The following is a 21,917-nucleotide window of genomic DNA, read 5'->3' as shown; positions in this document are numbered from 1 at the left end:
AGCGTCCCCACAGCAAGTTGGCAGGTGGTAACCCTCCTTTTCAGAAAGGTCAAGAGGAAGACCCAGGTTAACGACAGGTCGGTCAGCGTCACCTCCGTGCCTGGCGGGATCGTGGAGCAGATCCTCCTGGAAAGTATGCCAAGGCACCTGGAAAAGGGAGGCGTGACTGCTGACGGCCAACATGGCTTCACAGAGGGCAAAGCGTGCCTGACAAATGGGGTGGCCTTCTATGACAGGATTAAGGCATTGGTGGGTAAGGGAAGAGCGACTGGCGTCACGTCCCTGGACTTGTGCAGAGCATTTGATACTGTCCCGCGCAAGATCCTTGTCTCTGAAATGGAGAGATGCGGACTTGGTGGGTGGACCGCTCGGTGTGTGATTGGCTGGATGGGTGCTCTCAATGAGTTGCAATGAAAGGCTCGATGTCCGAGTGGAGCCCAGTGATGAGTGGTGTCCCTCAGGGGTCCGTGCTGGGGCCAGTATGATTTAACATCTTTGTTAGGGCCACGGACAGTGGGCTGGAGTGTGCAGCCTCGGCAAGTTTGCGGATGACGCCAAGCTGAGTGTTGCGGTTGATGCTCTAGAGGGAAGGGATGCCATCCAGAGGGACCGTGGCAGGCTTGGGAGGTGGGCCCGTGCAAAGCTCATGGAGTGCCACGAGGCCAAGTGCCAGGGGCAATCCCAAAGATGGCTGCAGGCCGGGCGGTGAGTGCATTGAGAGCAGCCCTGCGGAGAAGGACTTGGGGGTATTGGTGAATGGAGAACTGAGTATGAGCCGGCAACGTTCGCGCGGAGCCCAGAAAGCCAGTCGTATGCCAGGTTGCGTCAAAAGCAGCGTGGCCAGCAGGTCGAGGGAGGTGATTCTCCCTCCCTACTCGGCTCTGGTGAGAGTGGAGTACTGCATTCGGCTCTGAAGGCCCCCAGCATAAGAAAGGCATGGACCTGCTCGAGCGGGTCCAGAGGAGGGCCACAAAGATGAGGAGGAGGTGCAGCACCTCCCCTTTGCAGACAGGCTGAGGGAGTTGGGATCGTTTAGCCGGGAGAAGAGGAGGCTTTGTGGAGACCTTGCAGCGGCCATGCGGTACTTTGAGGGGGCCCTCAGGAAAGGTGGGGAGGGCCTCTGGACCAGGGAGTGTAGTGATAAGACGACAGGTAACGGATTTAACCTGAGAGAGGGTAGCTTTAGGTTAGATATGAGAAAGAAATTCTTTCCCGTGAGGTCGGTGAGATGCTGGAAGAAGTTGCCTAGAGCAGCTGTGGCTGCCCCCTGCCTGGAGCTGTTCAAGGCCAGGCTGGATGGTGCTTTGAGCAAGCTGGTGTGGTGGAAGGTGTCCCTGCCCATGGCAGAGGGCTTGGAGCTAGATGATCTTGAAGGTCCCTTCCAACCCAAACCCCTTGACGACTCTATCCCCTCCCTGTTCTTACCTCGACCCACAAACCGTTTTGTTGTGTTCTCTCTCCCCTTTCCAGTTGAGGAGGGGGAGTGACAGAGCGGCTTGGCGGGCACCTGGCATCCAGCCAAAGTGAACCCAGCGCACAGGAGGAGCTTGCGTCAGAGGCATGGGTGGAAGTGCATTAGCGTGTCCAAGCCTTTGTTTGGGCAAGTGAAGCGCTTGTGTCACGGGCTGGAAGCCCACCGGCTTGCCAGCAGGTGGTGTTGCTGCGGCGATACTTCCTAAGAGAGGTCTTGTGGTCCTTGTCCACCCACCCCGATGGCCTGTTGAGTCCCGGTTCTGTGCCGGGTGAGGCTGGAAGAGCCTTAGAAGAAAGGAAGAGGAGGCACCTGAGGCTGGCATGCGGGAGAACTTTATTGAGGCAAAGGAGTGAAATGGCAGGAGCACCAAGGGGAAGGGAGCGGGTCTGAGGTGCAAGTAGGGCGGCCGTCAGCCGAGGGCTCCTTTCCTTGCAGTAGACTTTTCCAGAGCACCGAGGTCTTCCTGCCTTGCAGTGGGAGCAGCGCGGCGGAGGTGCCCCGGTGGTCTTTGGCTTGTGAGAAGGTGTTTGCAGCAGAGAGTACCGGATGTAGCTGTAGGGGCGATGCAAAGAAGACAGTGGGAGAAGAGGAGGAGGTAGGTAGCTCATGTTTCCAGGCACCGCGGGCTGGCCCCTTCGCTGCTTGCTTTGTGCCTTGAGGGGCGGAGGAGCCACGGACGGCGAGCCCATGTGGCAGCAGGAGCCTGAAGGTAGGTCCTCAATCCGTGACTTGGCTTCTAGCGTGTGGTTGGCTGGTATCAGGCGTGGTGTAAGGAGCCCTTAGCAGGGGTAGCAGGCTCTTCTGGCACCGTAGCAGCCCAGGCCTCCGAAGCCATAGCCGAAGCCGCCGGAGGAGACGGGCACTCCCTGGGAGCTGAGGATGTTGCCCACGGCAGCCGATGAGGACGATCCGACGGCGGTGCTCTGGGGGAAGGAGCTGAGGATGGGTCCCGGCAGGGTGACCAGCACGGCGGGAGGCTGGATGACGACGCGGGATTCTTCGCACTGCCTGACGCAGGGCTCGTTGCAGCTGTTAGCCAGCGGGGTGGGTCCGCAGGGGCTGCAGAGGTTGTTGCAGGCCATGTCTGTGGTGTTGAGGGGCCCTGTAAGAGAGGGTGTTGAGGAAGCGGAGGGTGGTGGGGGCGCGAGGGGTGGCGTTACAGGAGGGCAGGGGAATGTGGAGGCACGGTGTGGGGCTGCGGGGAGCGCGGCGGTGGGGAGGCGTCGGCACTGCTGAGTCTGGAGGCAGCGCGTGCTGGAAGAGATGGGGCGGGTGCGGCAGGAGAAGGAGGGGAAGGGGCTTCAGGCTCACCTTGTTGACCGCGGAGGAGAAGGCACCAGGAGCAGCGTGTGAGAGAGAGAGGTGCTGGGCCAGCTTTTATGCTGGACCCTGAGGGGCGGGACAGCCTTTGCACAACGCGGTGTTTTGCAGCAAGAAGCTGTTGCGTGCCACAGCCTGGTGAGTAATGAGGAGGGGTGTGCGTTTTTCCCCCGCAGTTCTGCAATGTAGTGTCCTCCACTTGAGGACATGTCCACTTGGTCCTGGCGGCAGCTTTGAGGTGCAAATATTAGAGGCCAAAGGCTTGGTGTTGATGGCGCGTGTCAGGGCATGCAGAACATGTGACCGAAGCCTAGGAGGGGTGGGGTGTCGTCAGTGAGGTCATGCTGTGGCACTCGTGTGGTGTGTTTTGTGGGTGCGCTGGGAAGGAGGGGCTCCTTTTCCTCGCAGCCCCGGAAGGTTGGTCTGGGCTTTCTGCTGTTGCGGGCAGGAGTGGCGGCCCCCTCAGTGGCATTTGCTCCGTGCCTGCCTTGCTGCCAGCTTGCTAAGCCTGCCTTGAGGCCTGGCCTTTGCCATTGAGCGTGCTCTGTGCGTGCCTTGGTGCCCGCCTTGCTTGTAAGGTTGTAGCTGGGAGAAAGGGGCCTGCGTGTCCGGGCTTGTGCCCCCTGGGGTCCGTCCCTGGGGGTGTCGGTGCGGGCAGAGGCAGAGAAGGCCTTTTTGGGAGAGCAGGCCGCCATCCCGGCAGCCCTGGCTGAGAGCTCGCCGGTCCTGTGACGTGGGGAGCCCTGCCTGGCTCCACCAGTGCTGGTGCTGCCCGTTCTGTAGCGAACCCCTTAGCTGTGGTGGCACGTTTGCAGCCTGGTGTCTGGCGTGCCACAGTGCTTGATGTGGGCCAGCTCACCAAGGCAGGTGAATTTCTGGAGAGCCCGTGAGTGTGGCGAGAGGCAGAGGTGGAGTGGGAGCGGCAGGCGGGGGAGGCTGGGGAGCCAGGGCCTTTGGGCTCTTTACTTGGGGTGAATGCCGAGGAGGGGAGGCCATTTCTCTGCACAGTGTGAGACGGGCAGAAAGAGAATTTGGAGATTGCCGAGGGTGGTTGGACGTAAGCACGCTGCACGGCACAGCAGAGCGAGGCCCTGGTGGTGGTGGATGCATGCCGAAGGGTCGATGAATGGCAAGGCCTGCCCCAGTTGAGCCGGGATGAGCGTTTTGCAGGCTGTGTGTGGGGCGAGCCGTTGTTGTTGCTGAGGAAGAGGAAGGGAGTGGGAAGGTGTGCCTTGGGACTGGATGTACGGAAGTCCCTGGGTCCTGATGAGTCAGAGCCACGAATGCTGGGGGAGCTGGCTGATGTCCTTGGGAGGCCACTCTCAATCATCTTTTAAAGGTCATAGCTCCTGGGGGCAGTTGCGGGTGTCCAGAAGATTGCTCTTAGGCCTCCTGTCTTGCAGAAGGGCGGGAAGGAAGATGTGGGAGAGCAGAGGCTGGTGAGCCTGTCCTTGTTGCCAGGGGAGGTGATGGAGAAAATCCTCCGCGGAAGCGTTGCCAAGCTGCTGAAGGACAAGCAAGTGATGAGGAGCCGTCGGCATGGATTTACCAAGAGGGAATCGTGCTTGACTGACCTCCCTGTCTTCTGTGTTGGAGTGGCTAGCTTTGTGGACAAGGAGAGAGACGTGGGTGGTGTTCACTTCAGCTTTGTAGAAGAGTCTTTGACGCTGTCTCCCCTTGCGCGCTCACAGGCGCTGGGGGCAGCCGTGTTCAGCATCCTCGTCTGTGATCCGGGCAGTGGGATGGAGCGTCCCCACAGCAAGCTGGCAGGTGGTAACCCTCCTTTTCAGAAAGGTCAAGAGGAAGACCCAGGTTAACGACAGGTCGGTCAGCGTCACCTCCGTGCCTGGCGGGATCGTGGAGCAGATCCTCCTGGAAAGTATGCCAAGGCACCTGGAAAAGGGAGGCGTGACTGCTGACGGCCAACATGGCTTCACAGAGGGCAAAGCGTGCCTGACAAATGGGGTGGCCTTCTATGACAGGATTAAGGCATTGGTGGGTAAGGGAAGAGCGACTGGCGTCACGTCCCTGGACTTGTGCAGAGCATTTGATACTGTCCCGCGCAAGATCCTTGTCTCTGAAATGGAGAGATGCGGACTTGGTGGGTGGACCGCTCGGTGTGTGATTGGCTGGATGGGTGCTCTCAATGAGTTGCAATGAAAGGCTCGATGTCCGAGTGGAGCCCAGTGATGAGTGGTGTCCCTCAGGGGTCCGTGCTGGGGCCAGTATGATTTAACATCTTTGTTAGGGCCACGGACAGTGGGCTGGAGTGTGCAGCCTCGGCAAGTTTGCGGATGACGCCAAGCTGAGTGTTGCGGTTGATGCTCTAGAGGGAAGGGATGCCATCCAGAGGGACCGTGGCAGGCTTGGGAGGTGGGCCCGTGCAAAGCTCATGGAGTGCCACGAGGCCAAGTGCCAGGGGCAATCCCAAAGATGGCTGCAGGCCGGGCGGTGAGTGCATTGAGAGCAGCCCTGCGGAGAAGGACTTGGGGGTATTGGTGAATGGAGAACTGAGTATGAGCCGGCAACGTTCGCGCGGAGCCCAGAAAGCCAGTCGTATGCCAGGTTGCGTCAAAAGCAGCGTGGCCAGCAGGTCGAGGGAGGTGATTCTCCCTCCCTACTCGGCTCTGGTGAGAGTGGAGTACTGCATTCGGCTCTGAAGGCCCCCAGCATAAGAAAGGCATGGACCTGCTCGAGCGGGTCCAGAGGAGGGCCACAAAGATGAGGAGGAGGTGCAGCACCTCCCCTTTGCAGACAGGCTGAGGGAGTTGGGATCGTTTAGCCGGGAGAAGAGGAGGCTTTGTGGAGACCTTGCAGCGGCCATGCGGTACTTTGAGGGGGCCCTCAGGAAAGGTGGGGAGGGCCTCTGGACCAGGGAGTGTAGTGATAAGACGACAGGTAACGGATTTAACCTGAGAGAGGGTAGCTTTAGGTTAGATATGAGAAAGAAATTCTTTCCCGTGAGGTCGGTGAGATGCTGGAAGAAGTTGCCTAGAGCAGCTGTGGCTGCCCCCTGCCTGGAGCTGTTCAAGGCCAGGCTGGATGGTGCTTTGAGCAAGCTGGTGTGGTGGAAGGTGTCCCTGCCCACGGCAGAGGGCTTGGAGCTAGATGATCTTGAAGGTCCCTTCCAACCCAAACCCCTTGACGACTCTATCCCCTCCCTGTTCTTACCTCGACCCACAAACCGTTTTGTTGTGTTCTCTCTCCCCTTTCCAGTTGAGGAGGGGGAGTGACAGAGCGGCTTGGCGGGCACCTGGCATCCAGCCAAAGTGAACCCAGCGCACAGGAGGAGCTTGCGTCAGAGGCATGGGTGGAAGTGCATTAGCGTGTCCAAGCCTTTGTTTGGGCAAGTGAAGGGCTTGTGTCACGGGCTGGAAGCCCACCGGCTTGCCAGCAGGTGGTGTTGCTGCGGCGATACTTCCTAAGAGAGGTCTTGTGGTCCTTGTCCACCCACCCCGATGGCCTGTTGAGTCCCGGTTCTGTGCCGGGTGAGGCTGGAAGAGCCTTAGAAGAAAGGAAGAGGAGGCACCTGAGGCTGGCATGCGGGAGAACTTTATTGAGGCAAAGGAGTGAAATGGCAGGAGCACCAAGGGGAAGGGAGCGGGTCTGAGGTGCAAGTAGGGCGGCCGTCAGCCGAGGGCTCCTTTCCTTGCAGTAGACTTTTCCAGAGCACCGAGGTCTTCCTGCCTTGCAGTGGGAGCAGCGCGGCGGAGGTGCCCCGGTGGTCTTTGGCTTGTGAGAAGGTGTTTGCAGCAGAGAGTACCGGATGTAGCTGTAGGGGCGATGCAAAGAAGACAGTGGGAGAAGAGGAGGAGGTAGGTAGCTCATGTTTCCAGGCACCGCGGGCTGGCCCCTTCGCTGCTTGCTTTGTGCCTTGAGGGGCGGAGGAGCCACGGACGGCGAGCCCATGTGGCAGCAGGAGCCTGAAGGTAGGTCCTCAATCCGTGACTTGGCTTCTAGCGTGTGGTTGGCTGGTATCAGGCGTGGTGTAAGGAGCCCTTAGCAGGGGTAGCAGGCTCTTCTGGCACCGTAGCAGCCCAGGCCTCCGAAGCCATAGCCGAAGCCGCCGGAGGAGACGGGCACTCCCTGGGAGCTGAGGATGTTGCCCACGGCAGCCGATGAGGACGATCCGACGGCGGTGCTCTGGGGGAAGGAGCTGAGGATGGGTCCCGGCAGGGTGACCAGCACGGCGGGAGGCTGGATGACGACGCGGGATTCTTCGCACTGCCTGACGCAGGGCTCGTTGCAGCTGTTAGCCAGCGGGGTGGGTCCGCAGGGGCTGCAGAGGTTGTTGCAGGCCATGTCTGTGGTGTTGAGGGGCCCTGTAAGAGAGGGTGTTGAGGAAGCGGAGGGTGGTGGGGGCGCGAGGGGTGGCGTTACAGGAGGGCAGGGGAATGTGGAGGCACGGTGTGGGGCTGCGGGGAGCGCGGCGGTGGGGAGGCGTCGGCACTGCTGAGTCTGGAGGCAGCGCGTGCTGGAAGAGATGGGGCGGGTGCGGCAGGAGAAGGAGGGGAAGGGGCTTCAGGCTCACCTTGTTGACCGCGGAGGAGAAGGCACCAGGAGCAGCGTGTGAGAGAGAGAGGTGCTGGGCCAGCTTTTATGCTGGACCCTGAGGGGCGGGACAGCCTTTGCACAACGCGGTGTTTTGCAGCAAGAAGCTGTTGCGTGCCACAGCCTGGTGAGTAATGAGGAGGGGTGTGCGTTTTTCCCCCGCAGTTCTGCAATGTAGTGTCCTCCACTTGAGGACATGTCCACTTGGTCCTGGCGGCAGCTTTGAGGTGCAAATATTAGAGGCCAAAGGCTTGGTGTTGATGGCGCGTGTCAGGGCATGCAGAACATGTGACCGAAGCCTAGGAGGGGTGGGGTGTCGTCAGTGAGGTCATGCTGTGGCACTCGTGTGGTGTGTTTTGTGGGTGCGCTGGGAAGGAGGGGCTCCTTTTCCTCGCAGCCCCGGAAGGTTGGTCTGGGCTTTCTGCTGTTGCGGGCAGGAGTGGCGGCCCCCTCAGTGGCATTTGCTCCGTGCCTGCCTTGCTGCCAGCTTGCTAAGCCTGCCTTGAGGCCTGGCCTTTGCCATTGAGCGTGCTCTGTGCGTGCCTTGGTGCCCGCCTTGCTTGTAAGGTTGTAGCTGGGAGAAAGGGGCCTGCGTGTCCGGGCTTGTGCCCCCTGGGGTCCGTCCCTGGGGGTGTCGGTGCGGGCAGAGGCAGAGGAGGCCTTTTTGGGAGAGCAGGCCGCCATCCCGGCAGCCCTGGCCGAGAGCTCGCCGGTCCTGTGACGTGGGGAGCCCTGCCTGGCTCCACCAGTGCTGGTGCTGCCCGTTCCGTAGCGAACCCCTTAGCTGTGGTGGCACGTTTGCAGCCTGGTGTCTGGCGTGCCACAGTGCTTGATGTGGGCCAGCTCACCAAGGCAGGTGAATTTCTGGAGAGCCCGTGAGTGTGGCGAGAGGCAGAGGTGGAGTGGGAGCGGCAGGCGGGGGAGGCTGGGGAGCCAGGGCCTTTGGGCTCTTTACTTGGGGTGAATGCCGATGAGGGGAGGCCATTTCTCTGCACAGTGTGAGACGGGCAGAAAGAGAATTTGGAGATTGCCGAGGGTGGTTGGACGTAAGCACGCTGCACGGCACAGCAGAGCGAGGCCCTGGTGGTGGTGGATGCATGCCGAAGGGTCGATGAATGGCAAGGCCTGCCCCAGTTGAGCCGGGATGAGCGTTTTGCAGGCTGTGTGTGGGGCGAGCCGTTGTTGTTGCTGAGGAAGAGGAAGGGAGTGGGAAGGTGTGCCTTGGGACTGGATGTACGGAAGTCCCTGGGTCCTGATGAGTCAGAGCCACGAATGCTGGGGGAGCTGGCTGATGTCCTTGGGAGGCCACTCTCAATTATCTTTTAAAGGTCATAGCTCCTGGGGGCAGTTGCGGGTGTCCAGAAGATTGCTCTTAGGCCTCCTGTCTTGCAGAAGGGCGGGAAGGAAGATGTGGGAGAGCAGAGGCTGGTGAGCCTGTCCTTGTTGCCAGGGGAGGTGATGGAGAAAATCCTCCGCGGAAGCGTTGCCAAGCTGCTGAAGGACAAGCAAGTGATGAGGAGCCGTCGGCATGGATTTACCAAGAGGGAATCGTGCTTGACTGACCTCCCTGTCTTCTGTGTTGGAGTGGCTAGCTTTGTGGACAAGGAGAGAGACGTGGGTGGTGTTCACTTCAGCTTTGTAGAAGAGTCTTTGACGCTGTCTCCCCTTGCGCGCTCACAGGCGCTGGGGGCAGCCGTGTTCAGCATCCTCGTCTGTGATCCGGGCAGTGGGATGGAGCGTCCCCACAGCAAGTTGGCAGGTGGTAACCCTCCTTTTCAGAAAGGTCAAGAGGAAGACCCAGGTTAACGACAGGTCGGTCAGCGTCACCTCCGTGCCTGGCGGGATCGTGGAGCAGATCCTCCTGGAAAGTATGCCAAGGCACCTGGAAAAGGGAGGCGTGACTGCTGACGGCCAACATGGCTTCACAGAGGGCAAAGCGTGCCTGACAAATGGGGTGGCCTTCTATGACAGGATTAAGGCATTGGTGGGTAAGGGAAGAGCGACTGGCGTCACGTCCCTGGACTTGTGCAGAGCATTTGATACTGTCCCGCGCAAGATCCTTGTCTCTGAAATGGAGAGATGCGGACTTGGTGGGTGGACCGCTCGGTGTGTGATTGGCTGGATGGGTGCTCTCAATGAGTTGCAATGAAAGGCTCGATGTCCGAGTGGAGCCCAGTGATGAGTGGTGTCCCTCAGGGGTCCGTGCTGGGGCCAGTATGATTTAACATCTTTGTTAGGGCCACGGACAGTGGGCTGGAGTGTGCAGCCTCGGCAAGTTTGCGGATGACGCCAAGCTGAGTGTTGCGGTTGATGCTCTAGAGGGAAGGGATGCCATCCAGAGGGACCGTGGCAGGCTTGGGAGGTGGGCCCGTGCAAAGCTCATGGAGTGCCACGAGGCCAAGTGCCAGGGGCAATCCCAAAGATGGCTGCAGGCCGGGCGGTGAGTGCATTGAGAGCAGCCCTGCGGAGAAGGACTTGGGGGTATTGGTGAATGGAGAACTGAGTATGAGCCGGCAACGTTCGCGCGGAGCCCAGAAAGCCAGTCGTATGCCAGGTTGCGTCAAAAGCAGCGTGGCCGGCAGGTCGAGGGAGGTGATTCTCCCTCCCTACTCGGCTCTGGTGAGAGTGGAGTACTGCATTCGGCTCTGAAGGCCCCCAGCATAAGAAAGGCATGGACCTGCTCGAGCGGGTCCAGAGGAGGGCCACAAAGATGAGGAGGAGGTGCAGCACCTCCCCTTTGCAGACAGGCTGAGAGAGTTGGGATCGTTTAGCCGGGAGAAGAGGAGGCTTTGTGGAGACCTTGCAGCGGCCATGCGGTACTTTGAGGGGGCCCTCAGGAAAGGTGGGGAGGGCCTCTGGACCAGGGAGTGTAGTGATAAGACGACAGGTAACGGATTTAACCTGAGAGAGGGTAGCTTTAGGTTAGATATGAGAAAGAAATTCTTTCCCGTGAGGTCGGTGAGATGCTGGAAGAAGTTGCCTAGAGCAGCTGTGGCTGCCCCCTGCCTGGAGCTGTTCAAGGCCAGGCTGGATGGTGCTTTGAGCAAGCTGGTGTGGTGGAAGGTGTCCCTGCCCATGGCAGAGGGCTTGGAGCTAGATGATCTTGAAGGTCCCTTCCAACCCAAACCCCTTGACGACTCTATCCCCTCCCTGTTCTTACCTCGACCCACAAACCGTTTTGTTGTGTTCTCTCTCCCCTTTCCAGTTGAGGAGGGGGAGTGACAGAGCGGCTTGGCGGGCACCTGGCATCCAGCCAAAGTGAACCCAGCGCACAGGAGGAGCTTGCGTCAGAGGCATGGGTGGAAGTGCATTAGCGTGTCCAAGCCTTTGTTTGGGCAAGTGAAGGGCTTGTGTCACGGGCTGGAAGCCCACCGGCTTGCCAGCAGGTGGTGTTGCTGCGGCGATACTTCCTAAGAGAGGTCTTGTGGTCCTTGTCCACCCACCCCGATGGCCTGTTGAGTCCCGGTTCTGTGCCGGGTGAGGCTGGAAGAGCCTTAGAAGAAAGGAAGAGGAGGCACCTGAGGCTGGCATGCGGGAGAACTTTATTGAGGCAAAGGAGTGAAATGGCAGGAGCACCAAGGGGAAGGGAGCGGGTCTGAGGTGCAAGTAGGGCGGCCGTCAGCCGAGGGCTCCTTTCCTTGCAGTAGACTTTTCCAGAGCACCGAGGTCTTCCTGCCTTGCAGTGGGAGCAGCGCGGCGGAGGTGCCCCGGTGGTCTTTGGCTTGTGAGAAGGTGTTTGCAGCAGAGAGTACCGGATGTAGCTGTAGGGGCGATGCAAAGAAGACAGTGGGAGAAGAGGAGGAGGTAGGTAGCTCATGTTTCCAGGCACCGCGGGCTGGCCCCTTCGCTGCTTGCTTTGTGCCTTGAGGGGCGGAGGAGCCACGGACGGCGAGCCCATGTGGCAGCAGGAGCCTGAAGGTAGGTCCTCAATCCGTGACTTGGCTTCTAGCGTGTGGTTGGCTGGTATCAGGCGTGGTGTAAGGAGCCCTTAGCAGGGGTAGCAGGCTCTTCTGGCACCATAGCAGCCCAGGCCTCCGAAGCCATAGCCGAAGCCGCCGGAGGAGACGGGCACTCCCTGGGAGCTGAGGATGTTGCCCACGGCAGCCGATGAGGACGATCCGACGGCGGTGCTCTGGGGGAAGGAGCTGAGGATGGGTCCCGGCAGGGTGACCAGCACGGCGGGAGGCTGGATGACGACGCGGGATTCTTCGCACTGCCTGACGCAGGGCTCGTTGCAGCTGTTAGCCAGCGGGGTGGGTCCGCAGGGGCTGCAGAGGTTGTTGCAGGCCATGTCTGTGGTGTTGAGGGGCCCTGTAAGAGAGGGTGTTGAGGAAGCGGAGGGTGGTGGGGGCGCGAGGGGTGGCGTTACAGGAGGGCAGGGGAATGTGGAGGCACGGTGTGGGGCTGCGGGGAGCGCGGCGGTGGGGAGGCGTCGGCACTGCTGAGTCTGGAGGCAGCGCGCGCTGGAAGAGATGGGGCGGGTGCGGCAGGAGAAGGAGGGGAAGGGGCTTCAGGCTCACCTTGTTGACCGCGGAGGAGAAGGCACCAGGAGCAGCGTGTGAGAGAGAGAGGTGCTGGGCCAGCTTTTATGCTGGACCCTGAGGGGCGGGACAGCCTTTGCACAACGCGGTGTTTTGCAGCAAGAAGCTGTTGCGTGCCACAGCCTGGTGAGTAATGAGGGGGGGTGTGCGTTTTTCCCCCGCAGTTCTGCAATGTAGTGTCCTCCACTTGAGGACATGTCCACTTGGTCCTGGCGGCAGCTTTGAGGTGCAAATATTAGAGGCCAAAGGCTTGGTGTTGATGGCGCGTGTCAGGGCATGCAGAACATGTGACCGAAGCCTAGGAGGGGTGGGGTGTCGTCAGTGAGGTCATGCTGTGGCACTCGTGTGGTGTGTTTTGTGGGTGCGCTGGGAAGGAGGGGCTCCTTTTCCTCGCAGCCCCGGAAGGTTGGTCTGGGCTTTCTGCTGTTGCGGGCAGGAGTGGCGGCCCCCTCAGTGGCATTTGCTCCGTGCCTGCCTTGCTGCCAGCTTGCTAAGCCTGCCTTGAGGCCTGGCCTTTGCCATTGAGCGTGCTCTGTGCGTGCCTTGGTGCCCGCCTTGCTTGTAAGGTTGTAGCTGGGAGAAAGGGGCCTGCGTGTCCGGGCTTGTGCCCCCTGGGGTCCGTCCCTGGGGGTGTCGGTGCGGGCAGAGGCAGAGAAGGCCTTTTTGGGAGAGCAGGCCGCCATCCCGGCAGCCCTGGCCGAGAGCTCGCCGGTCCTGTGACGTGGGGAGCCCTGCCTGGCTCCACCAGTGCTGGTGCTGCCCGTTCTGTAGCGAACCCCTTAGCTGTGGTGGCACGTTTGCAGCCTGGTGTCTGGCGTGCCACAGTGCTTGATGTGGGCCAGCTCACCAAGGCAGGTGAATTTCTGGAGAGCCCGTGAGTGTGGCGAGAGGCAGAGGTGGAGTGGGAGCGGCAGGCGGGGGAGGCTGGGGAGCCAGGGCCTTTGGGCTCTTTACTTGGGGTGAATGCCGAGGAGGGGAGGCCATTTCTCTGCACAGTGTGAGACGGGCAGAAAGAGAATTTGGAGATTGCCGAGGGTGGTTGGACGTAAGCACGCTGCACGGCACAGCAGAGCGAGGCCCTGGTGGTGGTGGATGCATGCCGAAGGGTCGATGAATGGCAAGGCCTGCCCCAGTTGAGCCGGGATGAGCATTTTGCAGGCTGTGTGTGGGGCGAGCCGTTGTTGTTGCTGAGGAAGAGGAAGGGAGTGGGAAGGTGTGCCTTGGGACTGGATGTACGGAAGTCCCTGGGTCCTGATGAGTCAGAGCCACGAATGCTGGGGGAGCTGGCTGATGTCCTTGGGAGGCCACTCTCAATCATCTTTTAAAGGTCATAGCTCCTGGGGGCAGTTGCGGGTGTCCAGAAGATTGCTCTTAGGCCTCCTGTCTTGCAGAAGGGCGGGAAGGAAGATGTGGGAGAGCAGAGGCTGGTGAGCCTGTCCTTGTTGCCAGGGGAGGTGATGGAGAAAATCCTCCGCGGAAGCGTTGCCAAGCTGCTGAAGGACAAGCAAGTGATGAGGAGCCGTCGGCATGGATTTACCAAGAGGGAATCGTGCTTGACTGACCTCCCTGTCTTCTGTGTTGGAGTGGCTAGCTTTGTGGACAAGGAGAGAGACGTGGGTGGTGTTCACTTCAGCTTTGTAGAAGAGTCTTTGACGCTGTCTCCCCTTGCGCGCTCACAGGCGCTGGGGGCAGCCGTGTTCAGCATCCTCGTCTGTGATCCGGGCAGTGGGATGGAGCGTCCCCACAGCAAGCTGGCAGGTGGTAACCCTCCTTTTCAGAAAGGTCAAGAGGAAGACCCAGGTTAACGACAGGTCGGTCAGCGTCACCTCCGTGCCTGGCGGGATCGTGGAGCAGATCCTCCTGGAAAGTATGCCAAGGCACCTGGAAAAGGGAGGCGTGACTGCTGACGGCCAACATGGCTTCACAGAGGGCAAAGCGTGCCTGACAAATGGGGTGGCCTTCTATGACAGGATTAAGGCATTGGTGGGTAAGGGAAGAGCGACTGGCGTCACGTCCCTGGACTTGTGCAGAGCATTTGATACTGTCCCGCGCAAGATCCTTGTCTCTGAAATGGAGAGATGCGGACTTGGTGGGTGGACCGCTCGGTGTGTGATTGGCTGGATGGGTGCTCTCAATGAGTTGCAATGAAAGGCTCGATGTCCGAGTGGAGCCCAGTGATGAGTGGTGTCCCTCAGGGGTCCGTGCTGGGGCCAGTATGATTTAACATCTTTGTTAGGGCCACGGACAGTGGGCTGGAGTGTGCAGCCTCGGCAAGTTTGCGGATGACGCCAAGCTGAGTGTTGCGGTTGATGCTCTAGAGGGAAGGGATGCCATCCAGAGGGACCGTGGCAGGCTTGGGAGGTGGGCCCGTGCAAAGCTCATGGAGTGCCACGAGGCCAAGTGCCAGGGGCAATCCCAAAGATGGCTGCAGGCCGGGCGGTGAGTGCATTGAGAGCAGCCCTGCGGAGAAGGACTTGGGGGTATTGGTGAATGGAGAACTGAGTATGAGCCGGCAACGTTCGCGCGGAGCCCAGAAAGCCAGTCGTATGCCAGGTTGTGTCAAAAGCAGCGTGGCCGGCAGGTCGAGGGAGGTGATTCTCCCTCCCTACTCGGCTCTGGTGAGAGTGGAGTACTGCATTCGGCTCTGAAGGCCCCCAGCATAAGAAAGGCATGGACCTGCTCGAGCGGGTCCAGAGGAGGGCCACAAAGATGAGGAGGAGGTGCAGCACCTCCCCTTTGCAGACAGGCTGAGAGAGTTGGGATCGTTTAGCCGGGAGAAGAGGAGGCTTTGTGGAGACCTTGCAGCGGCCATGCGGTACTTTGAGGGGGCCCTCAGGAAAGGTGGGGAGGGCCTCTGGACCAGGGAGTGTAGTGATAAGACGACAGGTAACGGATTTAACCTGAGAGAGGGTAGCTTTAGGTTAGATATGAGAAAGAAATTCTTTCCCGTGAGGTCGGTGAGATGCTGGAAGAAGTTGCCTAGAGCAGCTGTGGCTGCCCCCTGCCTGGAGCTGTTCAAGGCCAGGCTGGATGGTGCTTTGAGCAAGCTGGTGTGGTGGAAGGTGTCCCTGCCCACGGCAGAGGGCTTGGAGCTAGATGATCTTGAAGGTCCCTTCCAACCCAACCCCTTTGACGACTCTATCCCCTCCCTGTTCTTACCTCGACCCACAAACCGTTTTGTTGTGTTCTCTCTCCCCTTTCCAGTTGAGGAGGGGGAGTGACAGAGCGGCTTGGCGGGCACCTGGCATCCAGCCAAAGTGAACCCAGCGCACAGGAGGAGCTTGCGTCAGAGGCATGGGTGGAAGTGCATTAGCGTGTCCAAGCCTTTGTTTGGGCAAGTGAAGGGCTTGTGTCACGGGCTGGAAGCCCACCGGCTTGCCAGCAGGTGGTGTTGCTGCGGCGATACTTCCTAAGAGAGGTCTTGTGGTCCTTGTCCACCCACCCCGATGGCCTGTTGAGTCCCGGTTCTGTGCCGGGTGAGGCTGGAAGAGCCTTAGAAGAAAGGAAGAGGAGACACCTGAGGCTGGCATGCGGGAGAACTTTATTGAGGCAAAGGAGTGAAATGGCAGGAGCACCAAGGGGAAGGGAGCGGGTCTGAGGTGCAAGTAGGGCGGCCGTCAGCCGAGGGCTCCTTTCCTTGCAGTAGACTTTTCCAGAGCACCGAGGTCTTCCTGCCTTGCAGTGGGAGCAGCGCGGCGGAGGTGCCCCGGTGGTCTTTGGCTTGTGAGAAGGTGTTTGCAGCAGAGAGTACCGGATGTAGCTGTAGGGGCGATGCAAAGAAGACAGTGGGAGAAGAGGAGGAGGTAGGTAGCTCATGTTTCCAGGCACCGCGGGCTGGCCCCTTCGCTGCTTGCTTTGTGCCTTGAGGGGCGGAGGAGCCACGGACGGCGAGCCCATGTGGCAGCAGGAGCCTGAAGGTAGGTCCTCAATCCGTGACTTGGCTTCTAGCGTGTGGTTGGCTGGTATCAGGCGTGGTGTAAGGAGCCCTTAGCAGGGGTAGCAGGCTCTTCTGGCACCATAGCAGCCCAGGCCTCCGAAGCCATAGCCGAAGCCGCCGGAGGAGACGGGCACTCCCTGGGAGCTGAGGATGTTGCCCACGGCAGCCGATGAGGACGATCCGACGGCGGTGCTCTGGGGGAAGGAGCTGAGGATGGGTCCCGGCAGGGTGACCAGCACGGCGGGAGGCTGGATGACGACGCGGGATTCTTCGCACTGCCTGACGCAGGGCTCGTTGCAGCTGTTAGCCAGCGGGGTGGGTCCGCAGGGGCTGCAGAGGTTGTTGCAGGCCATGTCTGTGGTGTTGAGGGGCCCTGTAAGAGAGGGTGTTGAGGAAGCGGAGGGTGGTGGGGGCGCGAGGGGTGGCGTTACAGGAGGGCAGGGGAATGTGGAGGCACGGTGTGGGGCTGCGGGGAGCGCGGCGGTGGGGAGGCGTCGGCACTGCTGAGTCTGGAGGCAGCGCGTGCTGGAAGAGATGGGGCGGGTGCGGCAGGAGAAGGAGGGGAAGGGGCTTCAGGCTCACCTTGTTGACCGCGGAGGAGAAGGCACCAGGAGCAGCGTGTGAGAGAGAGAGGTGCTGGGCCAGCTTTTATGCTGGACCCTGAGGGGCGGGACAGCCTTTGCACAACGCGGTGTTTTGCAGCAAGAAGCTGTTGCGTGCCACAGCCTGGTGAGTAATGAGGGGGGGTGTGCGTTTTTCCCCCGCAGTTCTGCAGTGTAGTGTCCTCCACTTGAGGACATGTCCACTTGGTCCTGGCGGCAGCTTTGAGGTGCAAATATTAGAGGCCAAAGGCTTGGTGTTGATGGCGCGTGTCAGGGCATGCAGAACATGTGACCGAAGCCTAGGAGGGGTGGGGTGTCGTCAGTGAGGTCATGCTGTGGCACTCGTGTGATGTGTTTTGTGGGTGCGCTGGGAAGGAGGGGCTCCTTTTCCTCGCAGCCCCGGAAGGTTGGTCTGGGCTTTCTGCTGTTGCAGGCAGGAGTGGCGGCCCCCTCAGTGGCATTTGCTCCGTGCCTGCCTTGCTGCCAGCTTGCTAAGCCTGCCTTGAGGCCTGGCCTTTGCCATTGAGCGTGCTCTGTGCGTGCCTTGGTGCCCGCCTTGCTTGTAAGGTTGTAGCTGGGAGAAAGGGGCCTGCGTGTCCGGGCTTGTGCCCCCTGGGGTCCGTCCCTGGGGGTGTCGGTGCGGGCAGAGGCAGAGGAGGCCTTTTTGGGAGAGCAGGCCGCCATCCCGGCAGCCCTGGCCGAGAGCTCGCCGGTCCTGTGACGTGGGGAGCCCTGCCTGGCTCCACCAGTGCTGGTGCTGCCCGTTCCGTAGCGAACCCCTTAGCTGTGGTGGCACGTTTGCAGCCTGGTGTCTGGCGTGCCACAGTGCTTGATGTGGGCCAGCTCACCAAGGCAGGTGAATTTCTGGAGAGCCCGTGAGTGTGGCGAGAGGCAGAGGTGGAGTGGGAGCGGCAGGCGGGGGAGGCTGGGGAGCCAGGGCCTTTGGGCTCTTTACTTGGGGTGAATGCCGAGGAGGGGAGGCCATTTCTCTGCACAGTGTGAGACGGGCAGAAAGAGAATTTGGAGATTGCCGAGGGTGGTTGGACGTAAGCACGCTGCACGGCACAGCAGAGCGAGGCCCTGGTGGTGGTGGATGCATGCCGAAGGGTCGATGAATGGCAAGGCCTGCCCCAGTTGAGCCGGGATGAGCGTTTTGCAGGCTGTGTGTGGGGCGAGCCGTTGTTGTTGCTGAGGAAGAGGAAGGGAGTGGGAAGGTGTGCCTTGGGACTGGATGTACGGAAGTCCCTGGGTCCTGATGAGTCAGAGCCACGAATGCTGGGGGAGCTGGCTGATGTCCTTGGGAGGCCACTCTCAATTATCTTTTAAAGGTCATAGCTCCTGGGGGCAGTTGCGGGTGTCCAGAAGATTGCTCTTAGGCCTCCTGTCTTGCAGAAGGGCGGGAAGGAAGATGTGGGAGAGCAGAGGCTGGTGAGCCTGTCCTTGTTGCCAGGGGAGGTGATGGAGAAAATCCTCCGCGGAAGCGTTGCCAAGCTGCTGAAGGACAAGCAAGTGATGAGGAGCCGTCGGCATGGATTTACCAAGAGGGAATCGTGCTTGACTGACCTCCCTGTCTTCTGTGTTGGAGTGGCTAGCTTTGTGGACAAGGAGAGAGACGTGGGTGGTGTTCACTTCAGCTTTGTAGAAGAGTCTTTGACGCTGTCTCCCCTTGCGCGCTCACAGGCGCTGGGGGCAGCCGTGTTCAGCATCCTCGTCTGTGATCCGGGCAGTGGGATGGAGCGTCCCCACAGCAAGTTGGCAGGTGGTAACCCTCCTTTTCAGAAAGGTCAAGAGGAAGACCCAGGTTAACGACAGGTCGGTCAGCGTCACCTCCGTGCCTGGCGGGATCGTGGAGCAGATCCTCCTGGAAAGTATGCCAAGGCACCTGGAAAAGGGAGGCGTGACTGCTGACGGCCAACATGGCTTCACAGAGGGCAAAGCGTGCCTGACAAATGGGGTGGCCTTCTATGACAGGATTAAGGCATTGGTGGGTAAGGGAAGAGCGACTGGCGTCACGTCCCTGGACTTGTGCAGAGCATTTGATACTGTCCCGCGCAAGATCCTTGTCTCTGAAATGGAGAGATGCGGACTTGGTGGGTGGACCGCTCGGTGTGTGATTGGCTGGATGGGTGCTCTCAATGAGTTGCAATGAAAGGCTCGATGTCCGAGTGGAGCCCAGTGATGAGTGGTGTCCCTCAGGGGTCCGTGCTGGGGCCAGTATGATTTAACATCTTTGTTAGGGCCACGGACAGTGGGCTGGAGTGTGCAGCCTCGGCAAGTTTGCGGATGACGCCAAGCTGAGTGTTGCGGTTGATGCTCTAGAGGGAAGGGATGCCATCCAGAGGGACCGTGGCAGGCTTGGGAGGTGGGCCCGTGCAAAGCTCATGGAGTGCCACGAGGCCAAGTGCCAGGGGCAATCCCAAAGATGGCTGCAGGCCGGGCGGTGAGTGCATTGAGAGCAGCCCTGCGGAGAAGGACTTGGGGGTATTGGTGAATGGAGAACTGAGTATGAGCCGGCAACATTCGCGCGGAGCCCAGAAAGCCAGTCGTATGCCAGGTTGCGTCAAAAGCAGCGTGGCCGGCAGGTCGAGGGAGGTGATTCTCCCTCCCTACTCGGCTCTGGTGAGAGTGGAGTACTGCATTCGGCTCTGAAGGCCCCCAGCATAAGAAAGGCATGGACCTGCTCGAGCGGGTCCAGAGGAGGGCCACAAAGATGAGGAGGAGGTGCAGCACCTCCCCTTTGCAGACAGGCTGAGAGAGTTGGGATCGTTTAGCCGGGAGAAGAGGAGGCTTTGTGGAGACCTTGCAGCGGCCATGCGGTACTTTGAGGGGGCCCTCAGGAAAGGTGGGGAGGGCCTCTGGACCAGGGAGTGTAGTGATAAGACGACAGGTAACGGATTTAACCTGAGAGAGGGTAGCTTTAGGTTAGATATGAGAAAGAAATTCTTTCCCGTGAGGTCGGTGAGATGCTGGAAGAAGTTGCCTAGAGCAGCTGTGGCTGCCCCCTGCCTGGAGCTGTTCAAGGCCAGGCTGGATGGTGCTTTGAGCAAGCTGGTGTGGTGGAAGGTGTCCCTGCCCACGGCAGAGGGCTTGGAGCTAGATGATCTTGAAGGTCCCTTCCAACCCAACCCCTTTGACGACTCTATCCCCTCCCTGTTCTTACCTCGACCCACAAACCGTTTTGTTGTGTTCTCTCTCCCCTTTCCAGTTGAGGAGGGGGAGTGACAGAGCGGCTTGGCGGGCACCTGGCATCCAGCCAAAGTGAACCCAGCGCACAGGAGGAGCTTGCGTCAGAGGCATGGGTGGAAGTGCATTAGCGTGTCCAAGCCTTTGTTTGGGCAAGTGAAGGGCTTGTGTCACGGGCTGGAAGCCCACCGGCTTGCCAGCAGGTGGTGTTGCTGCGGCGATACTTCCTAAGAGAGGTCTTGTGGTCCTTGTCCACCCACCCCGATGGCCTGTTGAGTCCCGGTTCTGTGCCGGGTGAGGCTGGAAGAGCCTTAGAAGAAAGGAAGAGGAGACACCTGAGGCTGGCATGCGGGAGAACTTTATTGAGGCAAAGGAGTGAAATGGCAGGAGCACCAAGGGGAAGGGAGCGGGTCTGAGGTGCAAGTAGGGCGGCCGTCAGCCGAGGGCTCCTTTCCTTGCAGTAGACTTTTCCAGAGCACCGAGGTCTTCCTGCCTTGCAGTGGGAGCAGCGCGGCGGAGGTGCCCCGGTGGTCTTTGGCTTGTGAGAAGGTGTTTGCAGCAGAGAGTACCGGATGTAGCTGTAGGGGCGATGCAAAGAAGACAGTGGGAGAAGAGGAGGAGGTAGGTAGCTCATGTTTCCAGGCACCGCGGGCTGGCCCCTTCGCTGCTTGCTTTGTGCCTTGAGGGGCGGAGGAGCCACGGACGGCGAGCCCATGTGGCAGCAGGAGCCTGAAGGTAGGTCCTCAATCCGTGACTTGGCTTCTAGCGTGTGGTTGGCTGGTATCAGGCGTGGTGTAAGGAGCCCTTAGCAGGGGTAGCAGGCTCTTCTGGCACCATAGCAGCCCAGGCCTCCGAAGCCATAGCCGAAGCCGCCGGAGGAGACGGGCACTCCCTGGGAGCTGAGGATGTTGCCCACGGCAGCCGATGAGGACGATCCGACGGCGGTGCTCTGGGGGAAGGAGCTGAGGATGGGTCCCGGCAGGGTGACCAGCACGGCGGGAGGCTGGATGACGACGCGGGATTCTTCGCACTGCCTGACGCAGGGCTCGTTGCAGCTGTTAGCCAGCGGGGTGGGTCCGCAGGGGCTGCAGAGGTTGTTGCAGGCCATGTCTGTGGTGTTGAGGGGCCCTGTAAGAGAGGGTGTTGAGGAAGCGGAGGGTGGTGGGGGCGCGAGGGGTGGCGTTACAGGAGGGCAGGGGAATGTGGAGGCACGGTGTGGGGCTGCGGGGAGCGCGGCGGTGGGGAGGCGTCGGCACTGCTGAGTCTGGAGGCAGCGCGTGCTGGAAGAGATGGGGCGGGTGCGGCAGGAGAAGGAGGGGAAGGGGCTTCAGGCTCACCTTGTTGACCGCGGAGGAGAAGGCACCAGGAGCAGCGTGTGAGAGAGAGAGGTGCTGGGCCAGCTTTTATGCTGGACCCTGAGGGGCGGGACAGCCTTTGCACAACGCGGTGTTTTGCAGCAAGAAGCTGTTGCGTGCCACAGCCTGGTGAGTAATGAGGGGGGGTGTGCGTTTTTCCCCCGCAGTTCTGCAATGTAGTGTCCTCCACTTGAGGACATGTCCACTTGGTCCTGGCGGCAGCTTTGAGGTGCAAATATTAGAGGCCAAAGGCTTGGTGTTGATGGCGCGTGTCAGGGCATGCAGAACATGTGACCGAAGCCTAGGAGGGGTGGGGTGTCGTCAGTGAGGTCATGCTGTGGCACTCGTGTGATGTGTTTTGTGGGTGCGCTGGGAAGGAGGGGCTCCTTTTCCTCGCAGCCCCGGAAGGTTGGTCTGGGCTTTCTGCTGTTGCGGGCAGGAGTGGCGGCCCCCTCAGTGGCATTTGCTCCGTGCCTGCCTTGCTGCCAGCTTGCTAAGCCTGCCTTGAGGCCTGGCCTTTGCCATTGAGCGTGCTCTGTGCGTGCCTTGGTGCCCGCCTTGCTTGTAAGGTTGTAGCTGGGAGAAAGGGGCCTGCGTGTCCGGGCTTGTGCCCCCTGGGGTCCGTCCCTGGGGGTGTCGGTGCGGGCAGAGGCAGAGGAGGCCTTTTTGGGAGAGCAGGCCGCCATCCCGGCAGCCCTGGCCGAGAGCTCGCCGGTCCTGTGACGTGGGGAGCCCTGCCTGGCTCCACCAGTGCTGGTGCTGCCCGTTCCGTAGCGAACCCCTTAGCTGTGGTGGCACGTTTGCAGCCTGGTGTCTGGCGTGCCACAGTGCTTGATGTGGGCCAGCTCACCAAGGCAGGTGAATTTCTGGAGAGCCCGTGAGTGTGGCGAGAGGCAGAGGTGGAGTGGGAGCGGCAGGCGGGGGAGGCTGGGGAGCCAGGGCCTTTGGGCTCTT

The 21,917-nt window shown here is 60.4% G+C and overlaps 5 protein-coding genes across 5 annotated transcripts; all 5 read right to left on the bottom strand.

Moving 5' to 3' along the window:
* Positions 1-2,253: 2,253 nt before the first annotated feature.
* Positions 2,254-2,565, bottom strand: LOC130146639 (feather keratin-like). The gene has a single exon (XM_056333017.1). It carries the CDS (start codon positions 2,554-2,556, stop codon positions 2,254-2,256), a length of 303 nt encoding a protein of 100 aa, XP_056188992.1. The 5' UTR covers positions 2,557-2,565.
* Positions 2,566-6,793: 4,228 nt separating this feature from the next.
* Positions 6,794-7,105, bottom strand: LOC130146640 (feather keratin-like). The gene has a single exon (XM_056333018.1). The coding sequence runs from the start codon at positions 7,094-7,096 to the stop codon at positions 6,794-6,796; it is 303 nt and encodes a 100-aa protein (XP_056188993.1). The 5' UTR covers positions 7,097-7,105.
* A 4,228-nt stretch (positions 7,106-11,333) lies between these two features.
* Positions 11,334-11,645, bottom strand: LOC130146644 (feather keratin-like). Its single transcript, XM_056333022.1, has one exon. It carries the CDS (start codon positions 11,634-11,636, stop codon positions 11,334-11,336), a length of 303 nt encoding a protein of 100 aa, XP_056188997.1. The 5' UTR covers positions 11,637-11,645.
* Positions 11,646-15,873: 4,228 nt separating this feature from the next.
* On the bottom strand, positions 15,874-16,185 carry LOC130146652 (feather keratin-like). Its single transcript, XM_056333037.1, has one exon. It carries the CDS (start codon positions 16,174-16,176, stop codon positions 15,874-15,876), a length of 303 nt encoding a protein of 100 aa, XP_056189012.1. The 5' UTR covers positions 16,177-16,185.
* A 4,228-nt stretch (positions 16,186-20,413) lies between these two features.
* Positions 20,414-20,725, bottom strand: LOC130146651 (feather keratin-like). The gene has a single exon (XM_056333036.1). The coding sequence runs from the start codon at positions 20,714-20,716 to the stop codon at positions 20,414-20,416; it is 303 nt and encodes a 100-aa protein (XP_056189011.1). The 5' UTR covers positions 20,717-20,725.
* Between the last annotated feature and the right edge of the window lie 1,192 nt (positions 20,726-21,917).

The sequence above is a fragment of the Falco biarmicus genome, chromosome 3 (assembly GCF_023638135.1).
Source record: "Falco biarmicus isolate bFalBia1 chromosome 3, bFalBia1.pri, whole genome shotgun sequence".
In the NCBI taxonomy this organism is placed as follows: domain Eukaryota; kingdom Metazoa; phylum Chordata; class Aves; order Falconiformes; family Falconidae; genus Falco; species Falco biarmicus.
The sequence above is the reverse complement of the archived record's forward strand: the minus strand, read 5'-3'. Positions and strand labels throughout refer to the sequence as shown.